Consider the following 20,731-nt stretch of genomic DNA (forward strand, 5'->3'; position numbering starts at 1 on the left):
ATTATTACACTAAATCAGGGTATTTGGAGAGATTGAGGGAATGGGGTAGATTATGTAAGCTCTATTCAGTTACTAGAACCTTCAAGACATAATACTGGTGGGGTAGATTCTGGGAGGAGGGGGCAGATACTGATTTAATGGTTCAAAATCCCGCAAAACAGAAGGTGCCCCGTTCTAATATTGCATCTCTTTCCCCGGAACACGTGTGTTGTTTTGTTTCTATTCAGGCAGGGATTGCTTTTTGCATAAATCATTTCCAGTGTTTTTAAAGTGCATTCAGTTGTTTGCAATGCTAGTAGCCTCATCACGGCTCACAGCTCATGGGACACAATATTCTCCTTCTGGTTTTCATCAAACATTTATATCACAAGTACATTTTCATGAAATATACATCACGGTGACCCACCTGTTGTGGAACGTTGGAATACCCTAAGGGTTCTTTAACTATATGTTTCCTGACCTGAAGATTATTAAGAGAAAGGTAGCATTCATTTATTGACTTATTATTTCATTTTCTTGTGATTCTATTGCAAATATGAGAGGAAAGATGACACTAGCTACATTCAGTAGATACCATTAGTAGAGCCCCCCCCCCCCAACAACAACTTTATAACCTTTATAATCTTAATGTTGCAAACTAGCAAAACCAAAAGTGTGTGGTGCTTTAATGATGCAAACTCCGCTTTACCATGTAAGGGTCATTGACCCTCACAAAACTCTACAACAGTCAATTCGCATGGAAACTTTGCAGTTTTCCCATGCTTTTCCCATTTTACTGGGAGTTTACTGTACCATGGTTTGCCGTGCTTTTTAATATGCTGTACAATGCTTACCTATGCTTTACTACTCTATGCTTTTACAATGGCAAACTTTTATAACAGGCTTATTGAGCTGCACATTATTTCAGTAAGGAAATGCGATAGGTTATTTATAAAGCATAGACTAGACAACACTACTACATTATACATATTTTACACTATATTCTTTGGCCTTTGCCTTGCCTTTCGAGGTACCCATAAATGAGCTCGCAGATAAGTGGAGAGGCTGACCGTAGGAAAGCCATGGGCAGGGGGCAGGATAGCTGCCCTCCCCATTAGATGGAGCCAAAAAGCAGGTGGAGGCTGGAGAGCTCTGGCACACATCGGAGACGTAATGGATTGAGGTAAGATATAAATACTTTCCTTGTTGATCATTGGAGTTATTGTTTATCTAACGAGAAATACAATTCTATCTATTCGATTGATGATTTGATCTGGTATTGGAAACGCCTAAAATATGCTTGATGTTTAGTGATTTGATTTAAGGTTAAAGTGAGTTCCCTGCCAGAACCACCGCTTTGCTTAATCTTTCTCTTTATTTAGAGGTGAAGGCTGGACATTGGGTAGATTTAAGTAGAAGTCAAAGTGCGAAAACAAATGGTAAGTGTTTAAACATGTTAAACAAGCACAGAAATACTGAATCGGTATGTACTGTTGTCCAATTAAATCCTTTGTATGGCTTTAAGAAGTCTCTGGTCATCAATATGACTCTCAATCACATCAAGGTTAAAGAGCTCTGTCTTTATTCATTTCACTAGTGACCTGATCCTGATTTGAATCCAATTTGAATTCCTGGCCCCCACTGTTTTAGGACTGGATTCAGACTTGCAATGAGAACCCTTTGTTGTGCAGTTAGATGTATCTGCAGTTAGAATTAGAGTTCTGTCTATCTCCTCTAGTTGCATATTTGCACTATAATTATGTGCAGATAATAAGAGGATGCTTATGTAAAAAAAGAGTGTGTTTCACTGAGTCTTGTTCTATGAAAAGTAAGGGGCATCATAGGAATAACTTATATATTTGCCTGTCTGTTTTTTCAGGTGTGAAATGTCTTTAAGCAAAGAGGAGGCATTCAGATCATTTGATGTGTGGTGCAGATAAGTCAATGGAATAGTGTATGATATTGCCTATGAATCCTGATATATAGGAGACCCTGTATAGTCCAATACATTGGCATATATTTTGCAATTCATTTGCATGCTAAATATTGATTTCCAGTATATTGTAATCTACACTATACTGTGAAAAATGAATGCAATGAAAATAATTTAGTTTACAGTAATTGCCTTTGAATTCCAGGCACCCAGGACCTTGGTTTTAATGTATTATTTAATGAAATAGAGCCAGTGTTCAAAGCATTCATCAAAGTGCATTGCATTGATTGTAGAACAGTAATATGACAAAACATTCCATACTTACTTACTGATTGGACACGCAACCTCAATATTCATGTAAATTGAACAACTCAAACCCTCATTAACAAGATGCTTATACCTGTGCTATATGAGAAGGATTTTTTTTCTTATTAAAAATAATTTGATTATCAACTCACGAGTCTCCATAGAGGCGTTCTCTTCAGAACTTGATTAATGAGCTTTGGGCTGAATTAAAACGTAATTATGTATTAAAATACAATTGCAATCTGTTTCAGGATTAATTACACTACAGCTTTGGGGGAGCAGAGAGATGGTTACGGAGGCTAAAACTCGTGTTTCAGAACCCAGGAAGAGAAGGGAGGTGAGCTGGACCAGCATCAGAGAGACTTAGAGTCATGGTTAGGGTTATATCATGCAAACAGATTTACACACCAATTACATTGTAAGTATGCATAATAACATTGTAAATATGTGCAAGTACACATGTATTTGCTAAGCAACTACTATGTAATACACTCAATGTAAAGTGTTACCCATTATTGATTTTGTTTACACGTACACGTAATTAAAGTCATGGAAATCAGCTGTGTTCGGCAGGCATTAGGGAAACACCTCCTTAAGATGGGGGACGGACAAAATTGTTCATTAAGACACATTCACCATGTCAGGGAAGTATCGGACTGTACCTCCTAAGTGTAAGGGATTATTTTTTGTATCGTATAACATGCAGCAGGTGTGATGGTAAACAGGAGCCCCTTACCCGCTGTCCTCTCTGGTGTTGTAGAGGTCTCGGCGGCCTGGGTTTTTGTGTAACAATGCAGCTTGAACACGTGGTGCCTCCAGGGGAATATAGGTTCCCCCACCTTAACTCTCCAGCTGTATTTCTGAAGAGGTATTGTGCAGCAACACAGTCAATACTTCACTTCAATATTATAATGACCCCAAACCTTTTTTCCCTATAGTTAACTCAGGATATATTTAACTACGCAGGGGAATATTACTGTAGTAATAGTATTAACAATTATACACAGCTTAGCATATATATATACATACACAAATTACACAACAATAGTATACTATAACAACAATGATTGGGTTTATTATAGTAATATAGATTATATGGCTAAATAAATGCAGTTCAGCTTAAAGGGCAACAAACATTATAAACTAAAGAAAAAGGGTGCTATTCAATCTATATCCCTCCCACTGTGCACATGTATTGTTTGTTGTATTTTTTTACAGTCAATGTTCCTGTTGTGCAGAACTAGTTCTGTGTTTTATTTCGTTGGAGTACTCTTATTTTCCACGAGGTTTGTGAATGTCATTGACATTCAGGTATTTTACGTTATTAAACTGTCGTTCCTTCTTTTTTATTTTCAGATGCCAATTATTCCTTCCAATCAAACGTAATTTTCCTCAAATTCACAATACATTTCCGAAGATATTTTCTCACTATTCACAAAGGAATATCCCGAAATTCAAACTGACCTGAGATCTGTTTTTCTCTTTTGTGGCGAGCGTGGGCCAAGCTGCAGGGTCGGCCGTCTAGTCTGCAGTCAACGTGACTGTCCCCTGTGTCAGGCGCGCGCAACGTGAGCAGTGTCGTTTTATTCAAACTGGTGTTTTCTTTTTCATTTGTAGATGCATCCAGCGATTGGATACTAGGTATTTACAGATTTATTTAAACTGTAATAGTTTTAACAGTGAAAGCGTCGCTCCACCGTCTGTTTTGGGTCTTTCTGTTTATTTTCTCCCGATCAGCTGCCAGGCGTCTGTTTTCAGTCTCGGGTCTCCCCCTTCCCTTTCGCTCTTTCTCAGCTCAAATTGAAACGCACATCCTGCCCAGGCGTCATCACAGGCAGAGGCACAGATTCCCTGCGGTCCTAAAGAGCTCAGTCACTCTACCGTAGCTATACAAATAACCTGCTTTGCTGAAGGGGGTTACATTCTCCCCTCTTTAAAATGTCTGATGCCCCCATCAGATTAACTTCTATACACGATCGGTACCGATCTGGTCTGGTCATGATCCAGTAGGAAATGCCCTGTGTATGTTTCCGAACGACATGTAGCGGTTCATCCCTAGAAGTACCTGGTGAATCATAAGTAAGACGGACAATCGGCTTCACTTCACGACCACTTCGTCTTGGCTCTAAGGTCTGTGGCTCTGAAACGGAGGGAATTCTCCCCTCTTCAGATTCTGTATCCGGTGCTGGATCTACTTCAACAGGATCCACCACACTTTCAGGTTCACTATCTGCACGCACACTAACATCCTCTCCTTCAGGTGGTACGTCTGCCTCCACGGGTAAGTCTGCATCGTTCTCCACAATATTCTCAGTTTCAGTAGAGGGTTCTGGGCTCTGTAATTTGTCACTCCCAGAATAATCAAAGATCTGAGTGACCTCACCTTCCTCTGATTCTGAATCAGAACTTGAATTTAACTGTTCGAGCGGATGTTCTTCTTGGCTAGTTTTCTGGGCTTGATCCAACAGTCCCCTAGTCCTAGGTCTGGACACAGATGTACTGGGTTCAGTTACAGAAGGAACGGTCACTAACTGCCCAATAGGTAGTAAGTGGTTTCTGTGAAGCACTTTTATCAGTCTCCGACCCATCTCCTTCTTGAGACGATAAACAGGTATGTTTGGCAGTTTTCCAGTAACCACAAATGGTTCAGCATTCCACCTGTCTCCCAGTTTATTTTTTCCAGGCACGCCTAGACTTCTTATCAGCACCCGATCTCCAGGAAACAACTCTTGATCCCGGACCCTGAGATCATATCTGGCTTTGTTCTTCTGGGCCATCTTCTGTGCTGACTCAAGGGCTAAGCGGTAGGCATCTTGCAGTTCTTGTTTCAGTTTTTTGACATACTGAAGGTAAGTTTCTGTACCAGCTCCATCAGGTGAAACACCAAAACAAATGTCCACTGGTAGGCGAGCCTCTCTCCCAAACATAAGAAGGTAGGGTGAAAATCCAGTGGCCTCATTTTTGGTACAATTGTAAGCATGCACTAGGTGCGAAACATGCTGGCTCCATTGGATTTTCTTGCACTTCTCCAGTGTACCTAACATGTTTAGTAAGGTCCTGTTAAATCTTTCGGGCTGTGGGTCACCTTCAGGGTGATAAGGAGAGGTTCGTGATTTTTTCACTCCCAACATCTGTAGCAGTTCTTTGATCACTCGGCTCTCAAAATCACGCCCCTGATCCGAATGTATCCGGGCCGGCCATCCATAATGTACAAAATACTTCTCCCAGAGTACTTTGGCCACGGTACAAGCTCTTTGGTCTCTAGTGGGGAAGGCTTGAGCATAGCGGGTGAAATGGTCCGTTATGACCAGGATGTTGCTGAGACCTTTGCTATCTGACTCCAGAGATAAAAAGTCCATGCACACTAGTTCCATGGGCCTTTGGCTTCGTATGTTGACCAGTGGGGCGGATCTCTTGGGCAGCGTCTTCCGGGCTATACAACGAAGACAGTTTTTGCAGTGTGTCTCCACATCTTTGCTTTGATGGGGCCAGTAGAACCGTTTTCTCACCTGGTCCAAAACCTTGTCCACACCAAGGTGTCCACTGTCATCGTGCAGGGCTTTCAGAACAGTTTCTCTATACTCCTGGGGTAACACTAGTTGTTGGAGCTGCCGAGGGGGATCCTTAACTACTCTGTAGAGGACTCCTCCCCTGAGCACGAGCTTGTTCCATTCCCTCAAAAACAGTTTGGTGTCAGGATGATCAATCTTGACCCATTGAACAGGCTTATCCAGTTTCTTTGCAAGCAGCACTCCCTTGAGGCAGGGGTCTGTCCTTTGAGCTCTCTGCAGATCCCCATGACTTAGTCTGGGAAGCGATGTTACTTGCAGCTCCGACGAGTAAGCATAGGCATCTGGGATTGCAGCAGGGGGTGCTCCCAGGGTATCTACAGCCCTAAGATGGTTTACTGTGGCATTCTCTGATTGCATTGTTACCATCTTACACATGGCTCGGATCCCAGGGGCAGATATCTCAACCCACTCATCATCAGCATGTCTGTTGGGGTGAGGCCTTCTTGACAAGGCATCTGCATCGATGTTATGACGTCCGGCACGGTACACGATTTGGAAATCATAAACAGCTAATGAAGCAAACCATCTGTGTCCAGTTGCATCCAATCGCGCCGACTTCAAGATATAGGTTAGGGGGTTGTTGTCAGTTCTTACAGTGAACTTGGCTCCATACAGGTAGTCATGGAATCTATCGACAACTGCCCACCGCAGTGCCAGAAATTCCAGTTTGTGGACTGGATAGTTTCTTTCTGATGCAGATAGGCTTCTGCTAGCGTATGCTACTGGCCTCAAACTGTCAGGATATTTTTGATATAGGACGGCTCCGAGTCCCTCCAAACAGGCATCTACATGCAGGAGATATGGCTTTGTGGAATCAGCAAATGCTAGGACCGGGGCATTGGTCAATTTTTCAATCAGTGTGCGGAACGCATGCTCGCAACCTTCCGTCCACCTGGCAGCAAAAGGCTCATTAGTTTTGTAGTACGTCTCCTTGGAGTTTGAAGACTTCTTATCCTTCCTTGTAGGTGGATAGCCTTTGGTCAGATCATGGAGGGGCCTACAAATGGAGGAGTAGCCCGGTACAAAACGCCTGTAGTACCCACAGAATCCTAAAAAACTCTGCAATTCCTTCAAATTGGTCGGCCTCGGCCACGTAGTGAGAGCCTCGATTTTAGCAGGGTCAGTTGCAATGCCTTGCTGAGACACTATGTGACCTACATACTTGACACTGGTTTGGCAGAATTGGCATTTATCCAATGATAGCTTTAAGCCTCGTTCCTGCAAGCGATCCAACACTTTAAGGAGACGTTCTTCATGCTCCTCAAGTGTCCTTCCAAAAACTATGAGGTCATCCAAATAAACCAAGACTTCCAGGAGATTCATATCTCCAACTGTCCGCTCCATTAGTCGTTGGAACGTTGCCGGTGCTCCAGATATCCCCTGTGGCATGCGCTGGAACTCATAGAATCCCAGGGGACAAATGAACGCGGTTTTCTCCATGTCTTCAGGGCTCATCGGAATTTGGTAATATCCGCTCCGTAGATCAAGAACAGAAAACCAGCAGCTTCCTGACAAACAGTCCAGAGCTTCTTCCACCCGAGGCATAGTATATTGATCAGGTATGGTTCGCTTATTTAATGTGCGATAATCAATGCACATTCTTACATCACCATTTTTTTTCCGAGCTACCACAATGGGCGATGCGTAAGGGCTTCTAGACTCTCGAATGATGCCAATCCTTTGCAAATCCTGAAGATGTTTTCGGATGTCTTCCACATCGGCAGGTGCAAGTCGTCTTGATCGCTCTCTGAACGGGGTGTCATCTCTCAAACGAATATGATGTTCTACTCCACGCGCACATCCCACGTCCCAATCACAAGTCGAGAAAACATCAGCTCTTTGGGCTAATTTGGTTTGCAGCCGTTCTTTCCAACTGGAAGGCAAAGGGGAAGTTCCAAAATTCAGCTTAGCCATATCAAAACTTGGTGTTCGCTGCTTAGTTGGAATGGAGTGAGCCACGGTGGCGGCCTGGTACACATGTGCTATCAGTGTGCCCACCGGTATTGTGACAGGATGTGCTGAGGCATTACAAACGGGGACCTGGACTGTGGCAGTCGTCTTGTGTGACGTTTGAGCTACTCCCCTTCTAATAAAAAGACCGTTCGGCAGTCGGTCATCTTCAGGAGCTTCGATGAGAATCAGCTGATTTTTCCCATCATCTGAGACTTGGGCTTTTCCCTCAACCACCTGTACGGTACCAGGGGGTATGGTCACTGGCAAACAACCCAGCGTCTGAATGGTTCCTATTGGCCCTCTAGCTGTCTGCAAGAGTTCTCTCTCTTTCTTGATGTAAGCATCGAGGCACAAGGCATGAATCTTTAGTTTCCTGGCGTAATTATCTCCTGCTCGGTCGCGACACACACGAGCCAGTATCCCAAATATGGCGGCATTTGTCCCTATTAGGCAAGGGATATGGTTAGGAGAACCAGTAGAAGGACAAACCAGGGCTAAGGTTTCTAATGTCTGCTGCACACCCACAACATCTGCAGGGAATTCCAGGAATACATTGATATATCCCAGATATGGATACTGTCCCTCCCCAAGGCCCCAGATAGCAAGACCAGTAAGTGGGTGCAATGGTAGGTGACTGAGATGCTCCCTGTAGTAATGCTCAAAGATTATCGTAACCTGTGATCCAGTGTCAAGAATGGCACAGCATGGGCGACCTTCTATTCGCACAGTTACTTCTGTCTTAGGGCCACACAGACCAGCAGGCCATGGATTTGTTGGTGTATTTCCCACAGTGTTACTTTCCAGGCTAAATAGCTCCTGTGAATCGGAGTGCGCTTTTGACGATAGGGGCCCAGGGCACTCCTTTACTGGGTCCCATCGTAGTTTCCCAACTGATTCCCATACATGGCTTCAAGACGTTCAGCAACCAAAGTAGCATTTCCAGTGTTGACACACTCTTTTATCCTATGACCATCCAATCCACAACGGTAGCAAAAGGATCTGAATGGAGCTCTGATAGTAGTTGGAAGTGGCTGCCTTCCAGCAGAGTGGAGAGTTGTTCCATCTTGTCCAGTTCCTTCAGCTGAATTCTCCCTCTTGTAGAATGGCTGATGACCCCTTGCGCGGACATCTTGGCGTGGCCGGGCATCCTGATAGTGATGCTGCTGCTGCACAGTCAAGGATGATATTTGTTTCCTAATCTCCTGTAGCTGCTCTTTTAGGCTATCCATTTCCGCATTAGGGGCTGGTGTGACATCAGGTGTGTTAGCATGATGCACTCTAATGGGCGCTGTGGGGGGGTTTTGCTTGAGGCTCTCTCTCTCCTCTTCCTCTCTGATCTCTTTTATCAGAACAGAAAAAGTGGGAGGATTTTTCTGCCGTTCTTTAAGCCGGAGTTTAACTAGGCACATGTCAGAGTATATGGCTCCTTTAAGTAGCTGATTTAAGCGTGCTTTTCCTAATGCACTGGCTTCTATGCCTCCCTTCACATATACTTTCTGTAACAACTTCTCCAACCGGGCCAAGAATATAGACAGCTTTTCTCCCTGCTTCTGCATGGTAGTGCGAAATCGTAAATATAAGTCCTCTCCGCTCTCTGTGCTTCCAAACATGTGCTCAAGTGTACTGAGGTATTCTTGAGCCGACGCATCCGGGTTTGCCACACGCAGTGGTCTGACAACATCAAGAGCAGGGCCTCTCAGACTTTCCACTAGCCTTTTCCGCTTTTCTCCTTCTCCACACTGCCATTCTTGGATCATATGTGCTGCTTGGTCCATCCAGGTGTCATAGTCATCCTCCTGGCTAGGGGTGGGCTTGACGCCAGAGAACACTCTAAGCCGTTTGTAGGAAGTGCCTTCTGAAGATGGCTTCAGAGCTTTTTCAAGTGCTTTCCCAATAGTAGATAGTAAGTCATCTGTAGCGCTCGTTGAGGAGGCTGCTTGAACTCCAGCTACTTCTTGCAGATCGTTCAGTGTCTTTCCTTCAGTCTCCAAAAACATTTGCAGCTTCTTTTTGAAATCTGGAGTTGGAGTTTGGGGGTCAGGCATTAAAAGTACTTGCTGCAACGTCAAAGGTGGACTATCACTATCTGTATCCATGGTCTCGGTCAGGTCCACCTCAACCAGATCTTTGTCACTGCAACACAATGCGAACCACTGATCATCATTCAGGTTGTAATATCTTCCCAAACACTTTACTCTTCCCAAATCATCATTAGCGCGGAGTACTTCTAATAATTTTTGTGTGGTAATGTTCTCAGGGAGATTGCCTACCCAGAAAGCACGTGGTGGAGCAACACCTTCGGCAGCGCACCATGCCAGTAACTTAATTTTGTCCATTTTGATGGCTCAGAAACAACAACAGCAATGCTGGTCAAACTAAATGGTCGCACAATTACTGCTTGCTTAGCAATTAGCCTCCCAGCGGAGCCTCCATTATGTAAGGGATTATTTTTTGTATCGTATAACATGCAGCAGGTGTGATGGTAAACAGGAGCCCCTTACCCGCTGTCCTCTCTGGTGTTGTAGAGGTCTCGGCGGCCTGGGTTTTTGTGTAACAATGCAGCTTGAACACGTGGTGCCTCCAGGGGAATATAGGTTCCCCCACCTTAACTCTCCAGCTGTATTTCTGAAGAGGTATTGTGCAGCAACACAGTCAATACTTCACTTCAATATTATAATGACCCCAAACCTTTTTTCCCTATAGTTAACTCAGGATATATTTAACTACGCAGGGGAATATTACTGTAGTAATAGTATTAACAATTATACACAGCTTAGCATATATATATACATACACAAATTACACAACAATAGTATACTATAACAACAATGATTGGGTTTATTATAGTAATATAGATTATATGGCTAAATAAATGCAGTTCAGCTTAAAGGGCAACAAACATTATAAACTAAAGAAAAAGGGTGCTATTCAATCTATATCCCTCCCACTGTGCACATGTATTGTTTGTTGTATTTTTTTACAGTCAATGTTCCTGTTGTGCAGAACTAGTTCTGTGTTTTATTTCGTTGGAGTACTCTTATTTTCCACGAGGTTTGTGAATGTCATTGACTTGCAGGTATTTTACGTTATTAAACTGTCGTTCCTTCTTTTTTATTTTCAGATGCCAATTATTCCTTCCAATCAAACGTAATTTTCCTCAAATTCACAATACATTTCCGAAGATATTTTCTCACTATTCACAAAGGAATATCCCGAAATTCAAACTGACCTGAGATCTGTTTTTCTCTTTTGTGGCGAGCGTGGGCCAAGCTGCAGGGTCGGCCGTCTAGTCTGCAGTCAACGTGACTGTCCCCTGTGTCAGGCGCGCGCAACGTGAGCAGTGTCGTTTTATTCAAACTGGTGTTTTCTTTTTCATTTGTAGATGCATCCAGCGATTGGATACTAGGTATTTACAGATTTATTTAAACTGTAATAGTTTTAACAGTGAAAGCGTCGCTCCACCGTCTGTTTTGGGTCTTTCTGTTTATTTTCTCCCGATCAGCTGCCAGGCGTCTGTTTTCAGTCTCGGGTCTCCCCCTTCCCTTTCGCTCTTTCTCAGCTCAAATTGAAACGCACATCCTGCCCAGGCGTCATCACAGGCAGAGGCACAGATTCCCTGCGGTCCTAAAGAGCTCAGTCACTCTACCGTAGCTATACAAATAACCTGCTTTGCTGAAGGGGGTTACATAAGAACCCCATACCAGGAGTTGAGTGAATCAGTAACACTGAGCTTCTAACAGCTTGTAGATTTACAAAGACACGCTGCACTAATACAAGGTTAGTTTAGCCCTTATTGTTTCATTGTCAGGGCAAGGACAGCTCTTTTTTTATCTGGGTCCCCTGAGCCTAATTACCCTCTTACTTAACATTGGTTAGCATTAGATATTGAGATTAATAGATTTTAGGGATATATAGAGGTGTCTCTCTGTCTGTTCATTCATCGATCCTTATTACATTTTTAAATACTGAGAAAACAAAAAAATGTCCCCATACTGTCTTTTTAGCATACTTTACAATGATACCAACACCTTATTTATTTACATCTAATGACATCCTAAATTTGTCCCATTTTCTTTCAGTTATTCACTGCCATTTCTTCTTCTATACTTTTCTGTATATATTGTTAAGAGCGTTGGATTCTACTGACTAAGTCTTTTCCCCTCAATGCCTTGCCTCAGCTTTCTGTCGACATCTGAGCTGTGTAAAGAATTCTCTCTCCTTCTGTTCTTAACATGTGATCTCTTTTGACAGGGCTGGATCTTATAATGGCAGCTCCCTGAAACCAGCCAGGCTCACAGAACTGAGGAGGACGAGAAGGAAATTACTGAGCAGCTTTATCTTAATGCTGCAGTATCGATCCACTGCTGCAAAGATTACTCAGTGGGTTGCAATATATCTTATACTACAGTTCACGTGAATTGCCGAAAACAGGTAGAATCAAATCTTAAATTGTATCCCTGAGATACAAATTCAGGTGTAGATCAGACTCTGGCCAAACAATAATTATTTGTGTCAGTGATGGATGTGATGACTGAAAGTGGTATATAAAATGATTATAAACAAGAAGGATAGTTCAGGTAATATTTCACACCCATACAAAGTTGCATAATAAATACTGTTTGATTGAATGTCACAATAGAACATTAAACAGGTGCTGTATTTTGTTTAAGTCAACCCCCTAAGCCATCCTACCACACACGCAAACGTATTGTAAATCACAACAAATTGTGAAAACTGTTACAACAGGTTTCTACCTTAAACGTTCTTGCCTCTTATTTGCACTATCAGCATTAATACTGCCCCTTGTTTGAGTGTTGAACGTTTTTGTTTTTTTTTGTTCATTATTTTATTCAAGATACAAATCTACACATACGACTCCTGGAACCTCCTCACTTCATGCACTGTGTGGGTCAGTCTCATTCCATTGGTTGGTCTAGCTAAAGACATCCATAGCTTTGTACTGTATTTCTCAAATTAATAAAAGGGAAAGCAGGTTTTAAAAGGGGTAATGATATGGCTTGTGCGAATAAGAAATTCGATTTTAAAACCTTGGTTATTACTAGAATGTTTGAGCTTTGTTGAATGCTTTTAAAGCTATTTGCACAAGATACTATAAATAAGATGCACTCAGACCCTATATTCCTCAGAATCGATACGTGACTTTTAATTCAAACTAATGGGATGCCCAGGAAAGCTTACCAATGGAGAGTAGTGTATTCTTTCTTTTTCTCGATTACTCCACGGTTTCATTTTGCTGAGAGATTTACTGTACAATATCCTGATTGAGCTGAATTACCCTTTTCACTATTGCGCTAATGAAATTCCTCAGTATATATGTATCTATACGCAGACACGTATATGTCAATGAGTTTCATGTCGTTAGAATTCATCTCCTCTCAGATGTTCGCTATAAAATCTATCCTCATTTGTCTTTCAGAGCACGTTGTGACAGAGTATGTTAAGACCTCTACAGTGTTATGAGTTTAACATAAAAGGGTGTCTGGGAGTGTGTCTGCTATAGGCTGCAATTCCAGGGGAAATTTGTATTCCTACATTTTTTAATTATATCCAACCAACCATGAAGTTCTGTACATGTCCAATTGAACCTACAGACTATTGTCAATGGCCATTGGATTTTTTAAAGTAATTGTAGCTAACAAAATATGTCCATAAATCTTCTTTACCATGCACATCTATTCATTATGTAGGTCTCAAATGTGCAGTTTTGAAAGAAACACATGTATTTTCATTTTAAAACATGATATCTGGTACTGCTCTAGGTTATAGACATTTCTGTTTTCAATGTAGACTGTCTTGCACTTCCTGGGTCATTTCACTTGGAGGGTGAAATTGTCCCGACCCCTTCACTGGCTTCTTTGCTGGCAATTTTTGATCAGCTCCTTCCTCTATTGACTGACATGTTTTCACTCAGTGATATGCTTTGACCCAGAAGACACTGCTGGGGTGAAGTGCCCAAGGAAGTAAAGCAGTAACAGACTTCCTGGAAGACAAGGCAAGCAAACTGTATAACCCGTGTTTCTTTACAAACTGCACATTTGAGACTTATGTATAATGGGATTAAGTCACGCTTTTTTAAAGGGCACCTTTTGACATGGGTCAGTGCAGTGTCTTGCATTGTCTTTTGGGTCAAACCTATATAGTGAATGGACGTGCATAACAGGTTTTTTGTTTGTTTTTTTGTTAAATTTAGTTGGCAATGATTTTTTACCCTGGTTTTCAAGGCCCAATTATTATTTTTATCCCGGTTCACCACTGCAACTCCCGTGCAGACCCTGGAAACAGCGTCAGACACACGTGTCCTCCGAAACGTGTCCTGCCAAGCCGTCTTTTTTCATGCTGCAGGTCTATAGTGAAGCCACCAGACCCATAGTGCCGGAGGACAACACAGATCTGAGTGGCTTCTACAGCAGACCCGCTGGCGCACTATCGGCCACAGGAGTCGCTGGTGTGTGGTGAACCACGGATTACCCTGCCGACCTGAGCCCTCCCCACCCGGGCGATGCTCGGCTAATTGTGTGCCGCCCCCTGGGAACTCCCGTCCCCGATCGGCGATGGCATAACCTGGACTCGAACCAGCGATCTCAAGGCTATAGGGTGCATCCTGCACTCCACGCGGAGCGCCTTTACTGGATGCGCCACTCAGGAGCCTCCCTGTATGGGATGATTTTGCCTTGCCTTGGCTGATTGTGCTCCTGTTGGGTTAATTAACTCCAAAGAATTTGGATTTAGTGAAATACATTATTTCACTGGTCTTCCTTGTTATCTTTTAAATATAGGTCAAATTGCATTGTACTCAAACAAAGGAAGATTATGTAACTACAGTTGAGTCATCAAAGGCTAAGGGGGTTATTTTGAAAGCTAAAAAAACAATAATAATTCTCCAAAAAGCAAAGCACATTGTGTGCGTATTAACCTAAGCAACATTGCATAACTGAACAAAACAGAACACAAATTAAAATTAAAATACAAAAGCCAAGCGGATTTGCACTTGACTGGCTTATCAAATCACCTTCTCCTCAGTTCAAGCAGTGTGGGATACACTCTTATTTTTCAATTACTCTGCCTCACTTACAGTGCATGTAGTGTTTTCTGCATCACCTTCCAGGGGATCACTTTTAAAGGGATTGTAGCTAACAAAATAATTACATACATCTTAACTGTTTTACACGTCCATTAGCTACATAGGTCTTCATTGTGCAGTTTTGAAAGAAACACATGGTATTTTCCTTTTAAAACATGCTATCTGCTACAATACAGTAGGTTTAAAGCTATCAGTTTCAATGCCTTACTCAAGAAATCTGTTGCAGCAGTGTCTTTGGGGTCAAAGCATGTTACTGGCTGAAAGCATGTCAGTCAATAGGGGAAGCAGCTGGTTGGTGAAATTTTGTATTTTTTACCACTGGGAGCAAAATTATAATTTCCATACGATTTTGATTTCCTCTCAGACAGGGCCACTTCTAAAATCACTCCATAGATACTTCAGACCGGAAGCCTATCACACGTAAGGTATTAGGGGAACAAATGTTAGTGCTACTAAGAAAGTTTATATTGGTTAGCCATTAATGCAGTCCTGAGTATTTAACCCTTTCAGACTTGTCCCGCCGTATGTTAATATATGCTGTCGAAATCACCTTGGAACCTCACGGGACTCCTAGGTCCCAGTCTGAGGTGTATAAATATATGGGAAAAAAATGTGTCCTGTTTTATACTCAATAAAGGTGTTTATTCTTCAGGGCAACAAAAATAATTCAGGACTGAAAGGGTTAAATCCCTCTAGATCACAGCAGTGCCATGAACTCCATGTCTGCTGGTGTTCCTCAGTCCAGCAGAGACATCCTGAAGCACAAACCCTGCTCCCCAATGCATAAACTATTCATGTATCTGTGCAGAGGATCCACAATCCTAAACAGTCTGCATTAATAAGACATTTTTCATTTAAAGGCACATTAGACCCCAACCTCTCACCCGTCCCCAAGTATAATAGGGGGTCATCTAAGGAATCTCATTGTAAGTAAATATATATTTTATAAATTCATATATGTTCACCCAGGCGAGACTGTTATGAATTTTAAAACGTGCTTTGTTGAGGGAAGCCTGTATTTTAATAATGTAACAAGCAAATAGCATATGTATATTTTCATCGTTTTTGTTTGCATAATAACCAGCAGTTGTCCTTTGGTAAGACAAGTTCATGGGAATTTATTTTCTAAACATTTTCAAACTTGGGACCCCCATGGGGCTCCCCTGGTAAAGGCACGGCTGTGTGGTGTACAGACCGAGTCACACATGGGGCTCCCCTGGTAAAGGCATGGATGTGTGGTGTGCAGAGTGAGTCACTCCCCTGGTAAAGGCGCGGCTGTGTGGTGTGCAGAGCGAGTCACACATGGGGCTCCCCTGGTAAAGGCACGGCTGTGTGGTGTGCAGAGCGAGTCACACAGTCAGGGGGCTCCCCTGGTAAAGGCATGGATGTGTGGTGTACAGAGTGAGTCACTCCCCTGGTAAAGGCGCGGCTGTGTGGTGTGCAGAGCGGGTCACACAGTCAGGGGGCTCCCCGGGTAAAGGCATGGATGTGTGGTGTGCAGAACGAGTCACACAGTCAGGGGAGGGCAGGGGAGCACAGGTGAGCTTCCTGGACACATAGAAACACACATCTACACAGCAAATACTGGCCTTTATCTGGAGCTGGTCTTCTTAAATAACCTTTGAAGGTTTGTACAGTGCGTTTACTTCCAAAACATTTCAAAGCCAGGGCACTAGTGTGAAACAACATTACTGAAGGTCAAATGATGAGAGCTTATTTATTTTGTAAATGTTAAGGCTTCCGTTTCTGGTGTCCTGTTGGCTGCATACTACTACTACTACTACTAGTAATAACAATGCTACTACTACAATTGCTAGTAATAACAATACTATTATTACTACTACGACTACTGCGACTACTAATACTAATACTACTACTACTACTACGACTACTACTACTACTAATAATAATAATAATAACAACTTGGCTGGAGGTTGATCAGCCAGTACCCTGTGTGACAAGCCTCAGCTGGATTTTGTAAGACTATTTTACAGTACCAAGGAATAAGAGGTGCAATCAGCAACTGTATTGTTAGACAAAAAGAATGAACAATGATCAATGCATTGAGAAATCTAGAAGCAAAGCAAAACAGCGGAGACTCTTGACAAGAGCCTTCAAATACAACTCAGAACATTCTCTAAATAGGGCAGCAGGGCAATCAGTCAGTGGATGTTTAATTAAGGCCCTATCAATGAATAAACAATTAATCTCTACAATGAATCCATCTGGATTGCATTAGCCACTTATTTTTGATGCATTCAACTGACAGCTCGCATTTAGATTAGAAGGAACATAGGTCTGATAACTGCCCTTACAGTCAGGATTGAAAAACCATGGTTAATACACAGTATAACCATGAGAAAAATAAATAAAATAGGAAAACTGCAAAATTAGTGTGCACATTTGCTGTGGTAAACTTTTACAAGGGATACTATTATAAAACCAGCATATTACTCTGAAGAAATTCTTCCAAAGCAAAGGGCATTACAAGCCAATTAATTTGGAACATCTCTTATTCCCAGCACATCTCCACTCTGGCACGCACTTGCCGATTCTTCCTGAGCAACATCCGAAGAATCCGACCCTTCCTCACCAACTATGCTACCCAGCTCCTGGTCCAGGCCCTGGTACTCTCCCGCCTAGACTACTGCAACTCCCTCCTGGCTGGCCTCCCTGCGTCCGCCACCCGTCCGCTCCAGCTCATCCAGAACTCTGCTGCCCGCCTGGTGTTCTCTCTGCCTCGCTTCGCCCACGCTACTCCACTACTCCGCTCGCTCCACTGGCTCCCGATCACCGCTCGCATCCAGTTCAAGACTCTTGTACTAGCCTACAGATGCCTTGACCAGTCTGCACCCAGCTACCTCCAGACCCTCATCTCTCCCTACACCCCCACTCGACCTCTCCGCTCCGCCTGCACTAGAAGACTGGCTCTACCTCCGCTACGCTCCCCTGCCTCCAGAGCCCGCTCCTTCTCCACCCTTGCTCCGCAGTGGTGGAATGACCTTCCTACAGATGTCAGGACTGCCCAGTCCCTGACCACATTCCGGCGCCTCCTTAAGACTCACCTCTTCAAAGAGCACCTGTAGAACTTCTCTGTTTGTATCCTGGGACACTATCACCCTTCATGTAAATGTGCTTTATTTTGCTTATCTGCCCCCTATTTTACTGCATTTAATCCTGTACTTCAGAATACTGTAATCTGCCAAGTTTTTAACCTGTAGTACTTTGTATTTAATCACATCCTGATGTAACTATCACTATTTAATCATATCCTGATGTAACTATCACTATTACCTGCTGTATTATTGAATTGTGGTTTGTCAAACTTGTACTTTGCTTGAACAAAAGTTATTGTATTTCTTGCTCTTATTGTATTACTTGTATTGTAACGCTTGAAATGTTTTTGCTTACGATTGTAAGTCGCCCTGGATAAGGGCGTCTGCTAAGAAATAAATAATAATAATAATAATAATAACACATTTTTCAGAGTGGTCCTCATACAGTAGCATACTGGTACTGCAATGGATTACCAGAGGGTAATTTCAGATATCCCTCAAACAAACCTGTTTCACAGAGCAGTGACAATGTTACCATGAGGGATTCACCACAAATTTACATCAAAACAACATATCTAGAAACTATGAGAAACATCTCTATACACTGCCTAGCCACTTTATTAGGACCATGTCTACCTGATTGGATCACTATGGTGTGGGACATGTTCTCCTGGTATACCCTGGTGTGGGGCATGTTCTCCCAACCCTGGTGTGGACATGTACACCCAACAATGCTGCACTTGAACCAAGAGGTGAAAATCATTCAAAATTAATTGAAATTTGCAGAAAAGGAGAAACAACTGATTCTGGAAAGACTAGAACACCATGAACTGGGTACAGGTAAAAAATATGTAGAGACAGACACCTCCTTATGAGAGGTTATTTATTTCAGTGGTCTGGAGAGAAAGGACTTAATTAACTGAACCTGATTACCACTAATCTTGGACTAATGGTATTGTAGGTAAAGTAGTCCAAGAATAAGGCTAATTGGGGTCTGTGAAATCATATATATTTTAAATATTTAAAAAATAATATTTGATGTGTTCTGTATTTTTCATTCCTTTAAGCCCAGTAGATTAGGATCTTAAAGGGAACTAAAGGAATGAGCTATGAAGAGGGAACTGAATCTAGCCTAGAACAAAGAACAAAGAATAAAGGTAAAGACAGAGTTAACCATTGCCAATACTTACAGTGCAGCACAGAAACCAGGAGCAGAGGGCATGCAGATCTGTAGGTTAGGCTGCATTGTAGTCATACATTCATTATAATGAGCTGATGTTTTACAACGTAACCTGTACATATTTAAAATCTAATTATATGAGTAACTTACCACTGGGGAGGATTCATATTCATTACTGTAGTGTAAGTGTCTATGAAACCGTTACAGAATATATTGGGAGAGAAAGAAAAGGATGGGCCGGACTCCAACCGAGAGAGCCTTCCCTATGGAGTCGAGCCTAGCCCTAATGGCCTCCGAGCCCCTGAAAAGACAGTCCTCTGACTTCTCGGAGAGTCGTTATAGGCTCGGTCTCGTGACTGGGTCCCAGTTAGCGATTGGGGTCAACCCTCAGAAGTCAGAACAGCTCATACGAAGCCTTGACGTAAGGAAGAAAAGAATCTGAAAGAACTATGGGACTCGAGCACTAAGAGTAAGAGGGACACGTCCCAGGAGGGTAAAGGAAGAAGGAAGACAGAGCCTTATGTCTTGAGGCAAGATATATAGCGCATGAGCTGTGAAAGAATAGTGTGGCTGGTGGTCCCCTCTGACCACATGAAGAACCTGCAGAGTTACTGGAACTCCAGGTCAGGGAAGTGAGAGTCACTAACCCCCCAGAGGGGACTGACAGAGGAGGAGAGAAACAGCAAAACGCAAGAGAAAGAGAAAGAGCTGAGCTGTGACTGTGTTAAATAGGGAGTTCATGATGACAGACAGGTGAAATTAGTCAATGATGATAGGCAGATGAAATTAGAAAATAGCGAAGCCCTCGTTCACACCCCCCGAATTTAAATCCATAAATCCACAGCAATATTTTAAGCAGTTTTGACAAGTCTATTGTGGGGTATTATGATATACCTAATAAATAGGCTATAGAATAATACAGATATTTTAGTTCTCCACCCATTAACAAATGTGCTTCACTATAAAATATAACGGTATATTGATGGATATTTGATGTAAAATCTCCTTCGTTTTCGCGCTGTTATTACGAACCAGGGTTTTGACACTGCTCGTTACTTAGCTTTCCTGCTAGTACCACTGCAGGTAAAGCAAGCTCTGCCTGGGACGGGTCACGTGACAGAGGCAATGCCTTTTCTCACATCCAAAGCCAGAACGAAAAGAAAGCTACCTCCTCTTTGCTCAGGAAGCAAGGGAACCACTGGCAACAGAGCGCATCACAAGCCGCTAGCCGGCACGTCTAGTTTTCTGAAGCTAAAAGACACAGTGTGTTACTCTGACTTTCCTCCTTCTCAAACCGAGCACCTATCGGACTCCCACCCCCCCGCTCCTCTCTATTCCGCGTGCACGGCTGCAGCAGTTGGGACTTCTGCTACAACAAGACCCGACAAACTGCGAGAACTAGAACTACTCACAGTACTGCAGGTAATGTAAATCTGCTTGTTTTGTCCTCCACCACACCTATGCAGGGAATTTGCATGTGTTATAGAGAGGGCTGGGATTGTCATCGTAACCTGGAGACCATGCATCTATTGTAAATTACTGATGGGAAGGTGCAATTGGGTTGGTAAACGGGACCTCTCACAAAATTCCAACACGAGCTTAAAAAGGTTCGGTTGCTCTTTTGTTTAGCATGTATATATCTCTCTGTCT

The 20,731-nt window shown here is 42.8% G+C and overlaps 2 protein-coding genes across 3 annotated transcripts in view; one reads left to right on the forward strand and one right to left on the reverse strand.

Annotated features, from left to right (window-relative positions):
* Positions 1–6,321: 6,321 nt before the first annotated feature.
* LOC131698850 (paraneoplastic antigen Ma1 homolog) lies at positions 6,322–11,416 on the reverse strand. 2 transcript variants are annotated; one of them, XM_058993359.1, is made up of 2 exons: positions 10,973–11,416; positions 6,322–10,368 (listed from the first exon to the last, which is right to left on the reverse strand). In XM_058993359.1, exon 2 carries the CDS (start codon positions 10,077–10,079, stop codon positions 8,607–8,609), a length of 1,473 nt encoding a protein of 490 aa, XP_058849342.1. In that variant the 5' UTR covers positions 10,080–10,368; positions 10,973–11,416; the 3' UTR covers positions 6,322–8,606. The 2 variants fall into 2 exon arrangements, with proteins under 2 accessions (XP_058849342.1, XP_058849343.1); XM_058993360.1 differs by having other exon boundaries at positions 6,322–9,876; positions 10,245–11,416.
* Positions 11,417–20,248: 8,832 nt separating this feature from the next.
* LOC117425590 (rap1 GTPase-activating protein 1-like) overlaps positions 20,249–20,731 on the forward strand; it is a 167,721-nt gene continuing 167,238 nt past the window's right edge. The window contains exon 1 of the mRNA XM_058993376.1: positions 20,249–20,503. The gene's annotated coding sequence lies outside the window, so the exon portion shown is untranslated. The remainder of the gene's footprint in view (positions 20,504–20,731) is intronic.

The sequence above is a fragment of the Acipenser ruthenus genome, chromosome 20 (assembly GCF_902713425.1).
Source record: "Acipenser ruthenus chromosome 20, fAciRut3.2 maternal haplotype, whole genome shotgun sequence".
NCBI classification, from domain to species: Eukaryota; Metazoa; Chordata; class Actinopteri; order Acipenseriformes; family Acipenseridae; genus Acipenser; species Acipenser ruthenus.

Bases quoted from the DNA above. Each gene is read 5' to 3' on its own strand.
- LOC131698850 (XM_058993359.1), bottom strand. From the start codon at position 10,079: ATGGACAAAATTAAGTTACTGGCATGGTGCGCTGCCGAAGGTGTTGCT.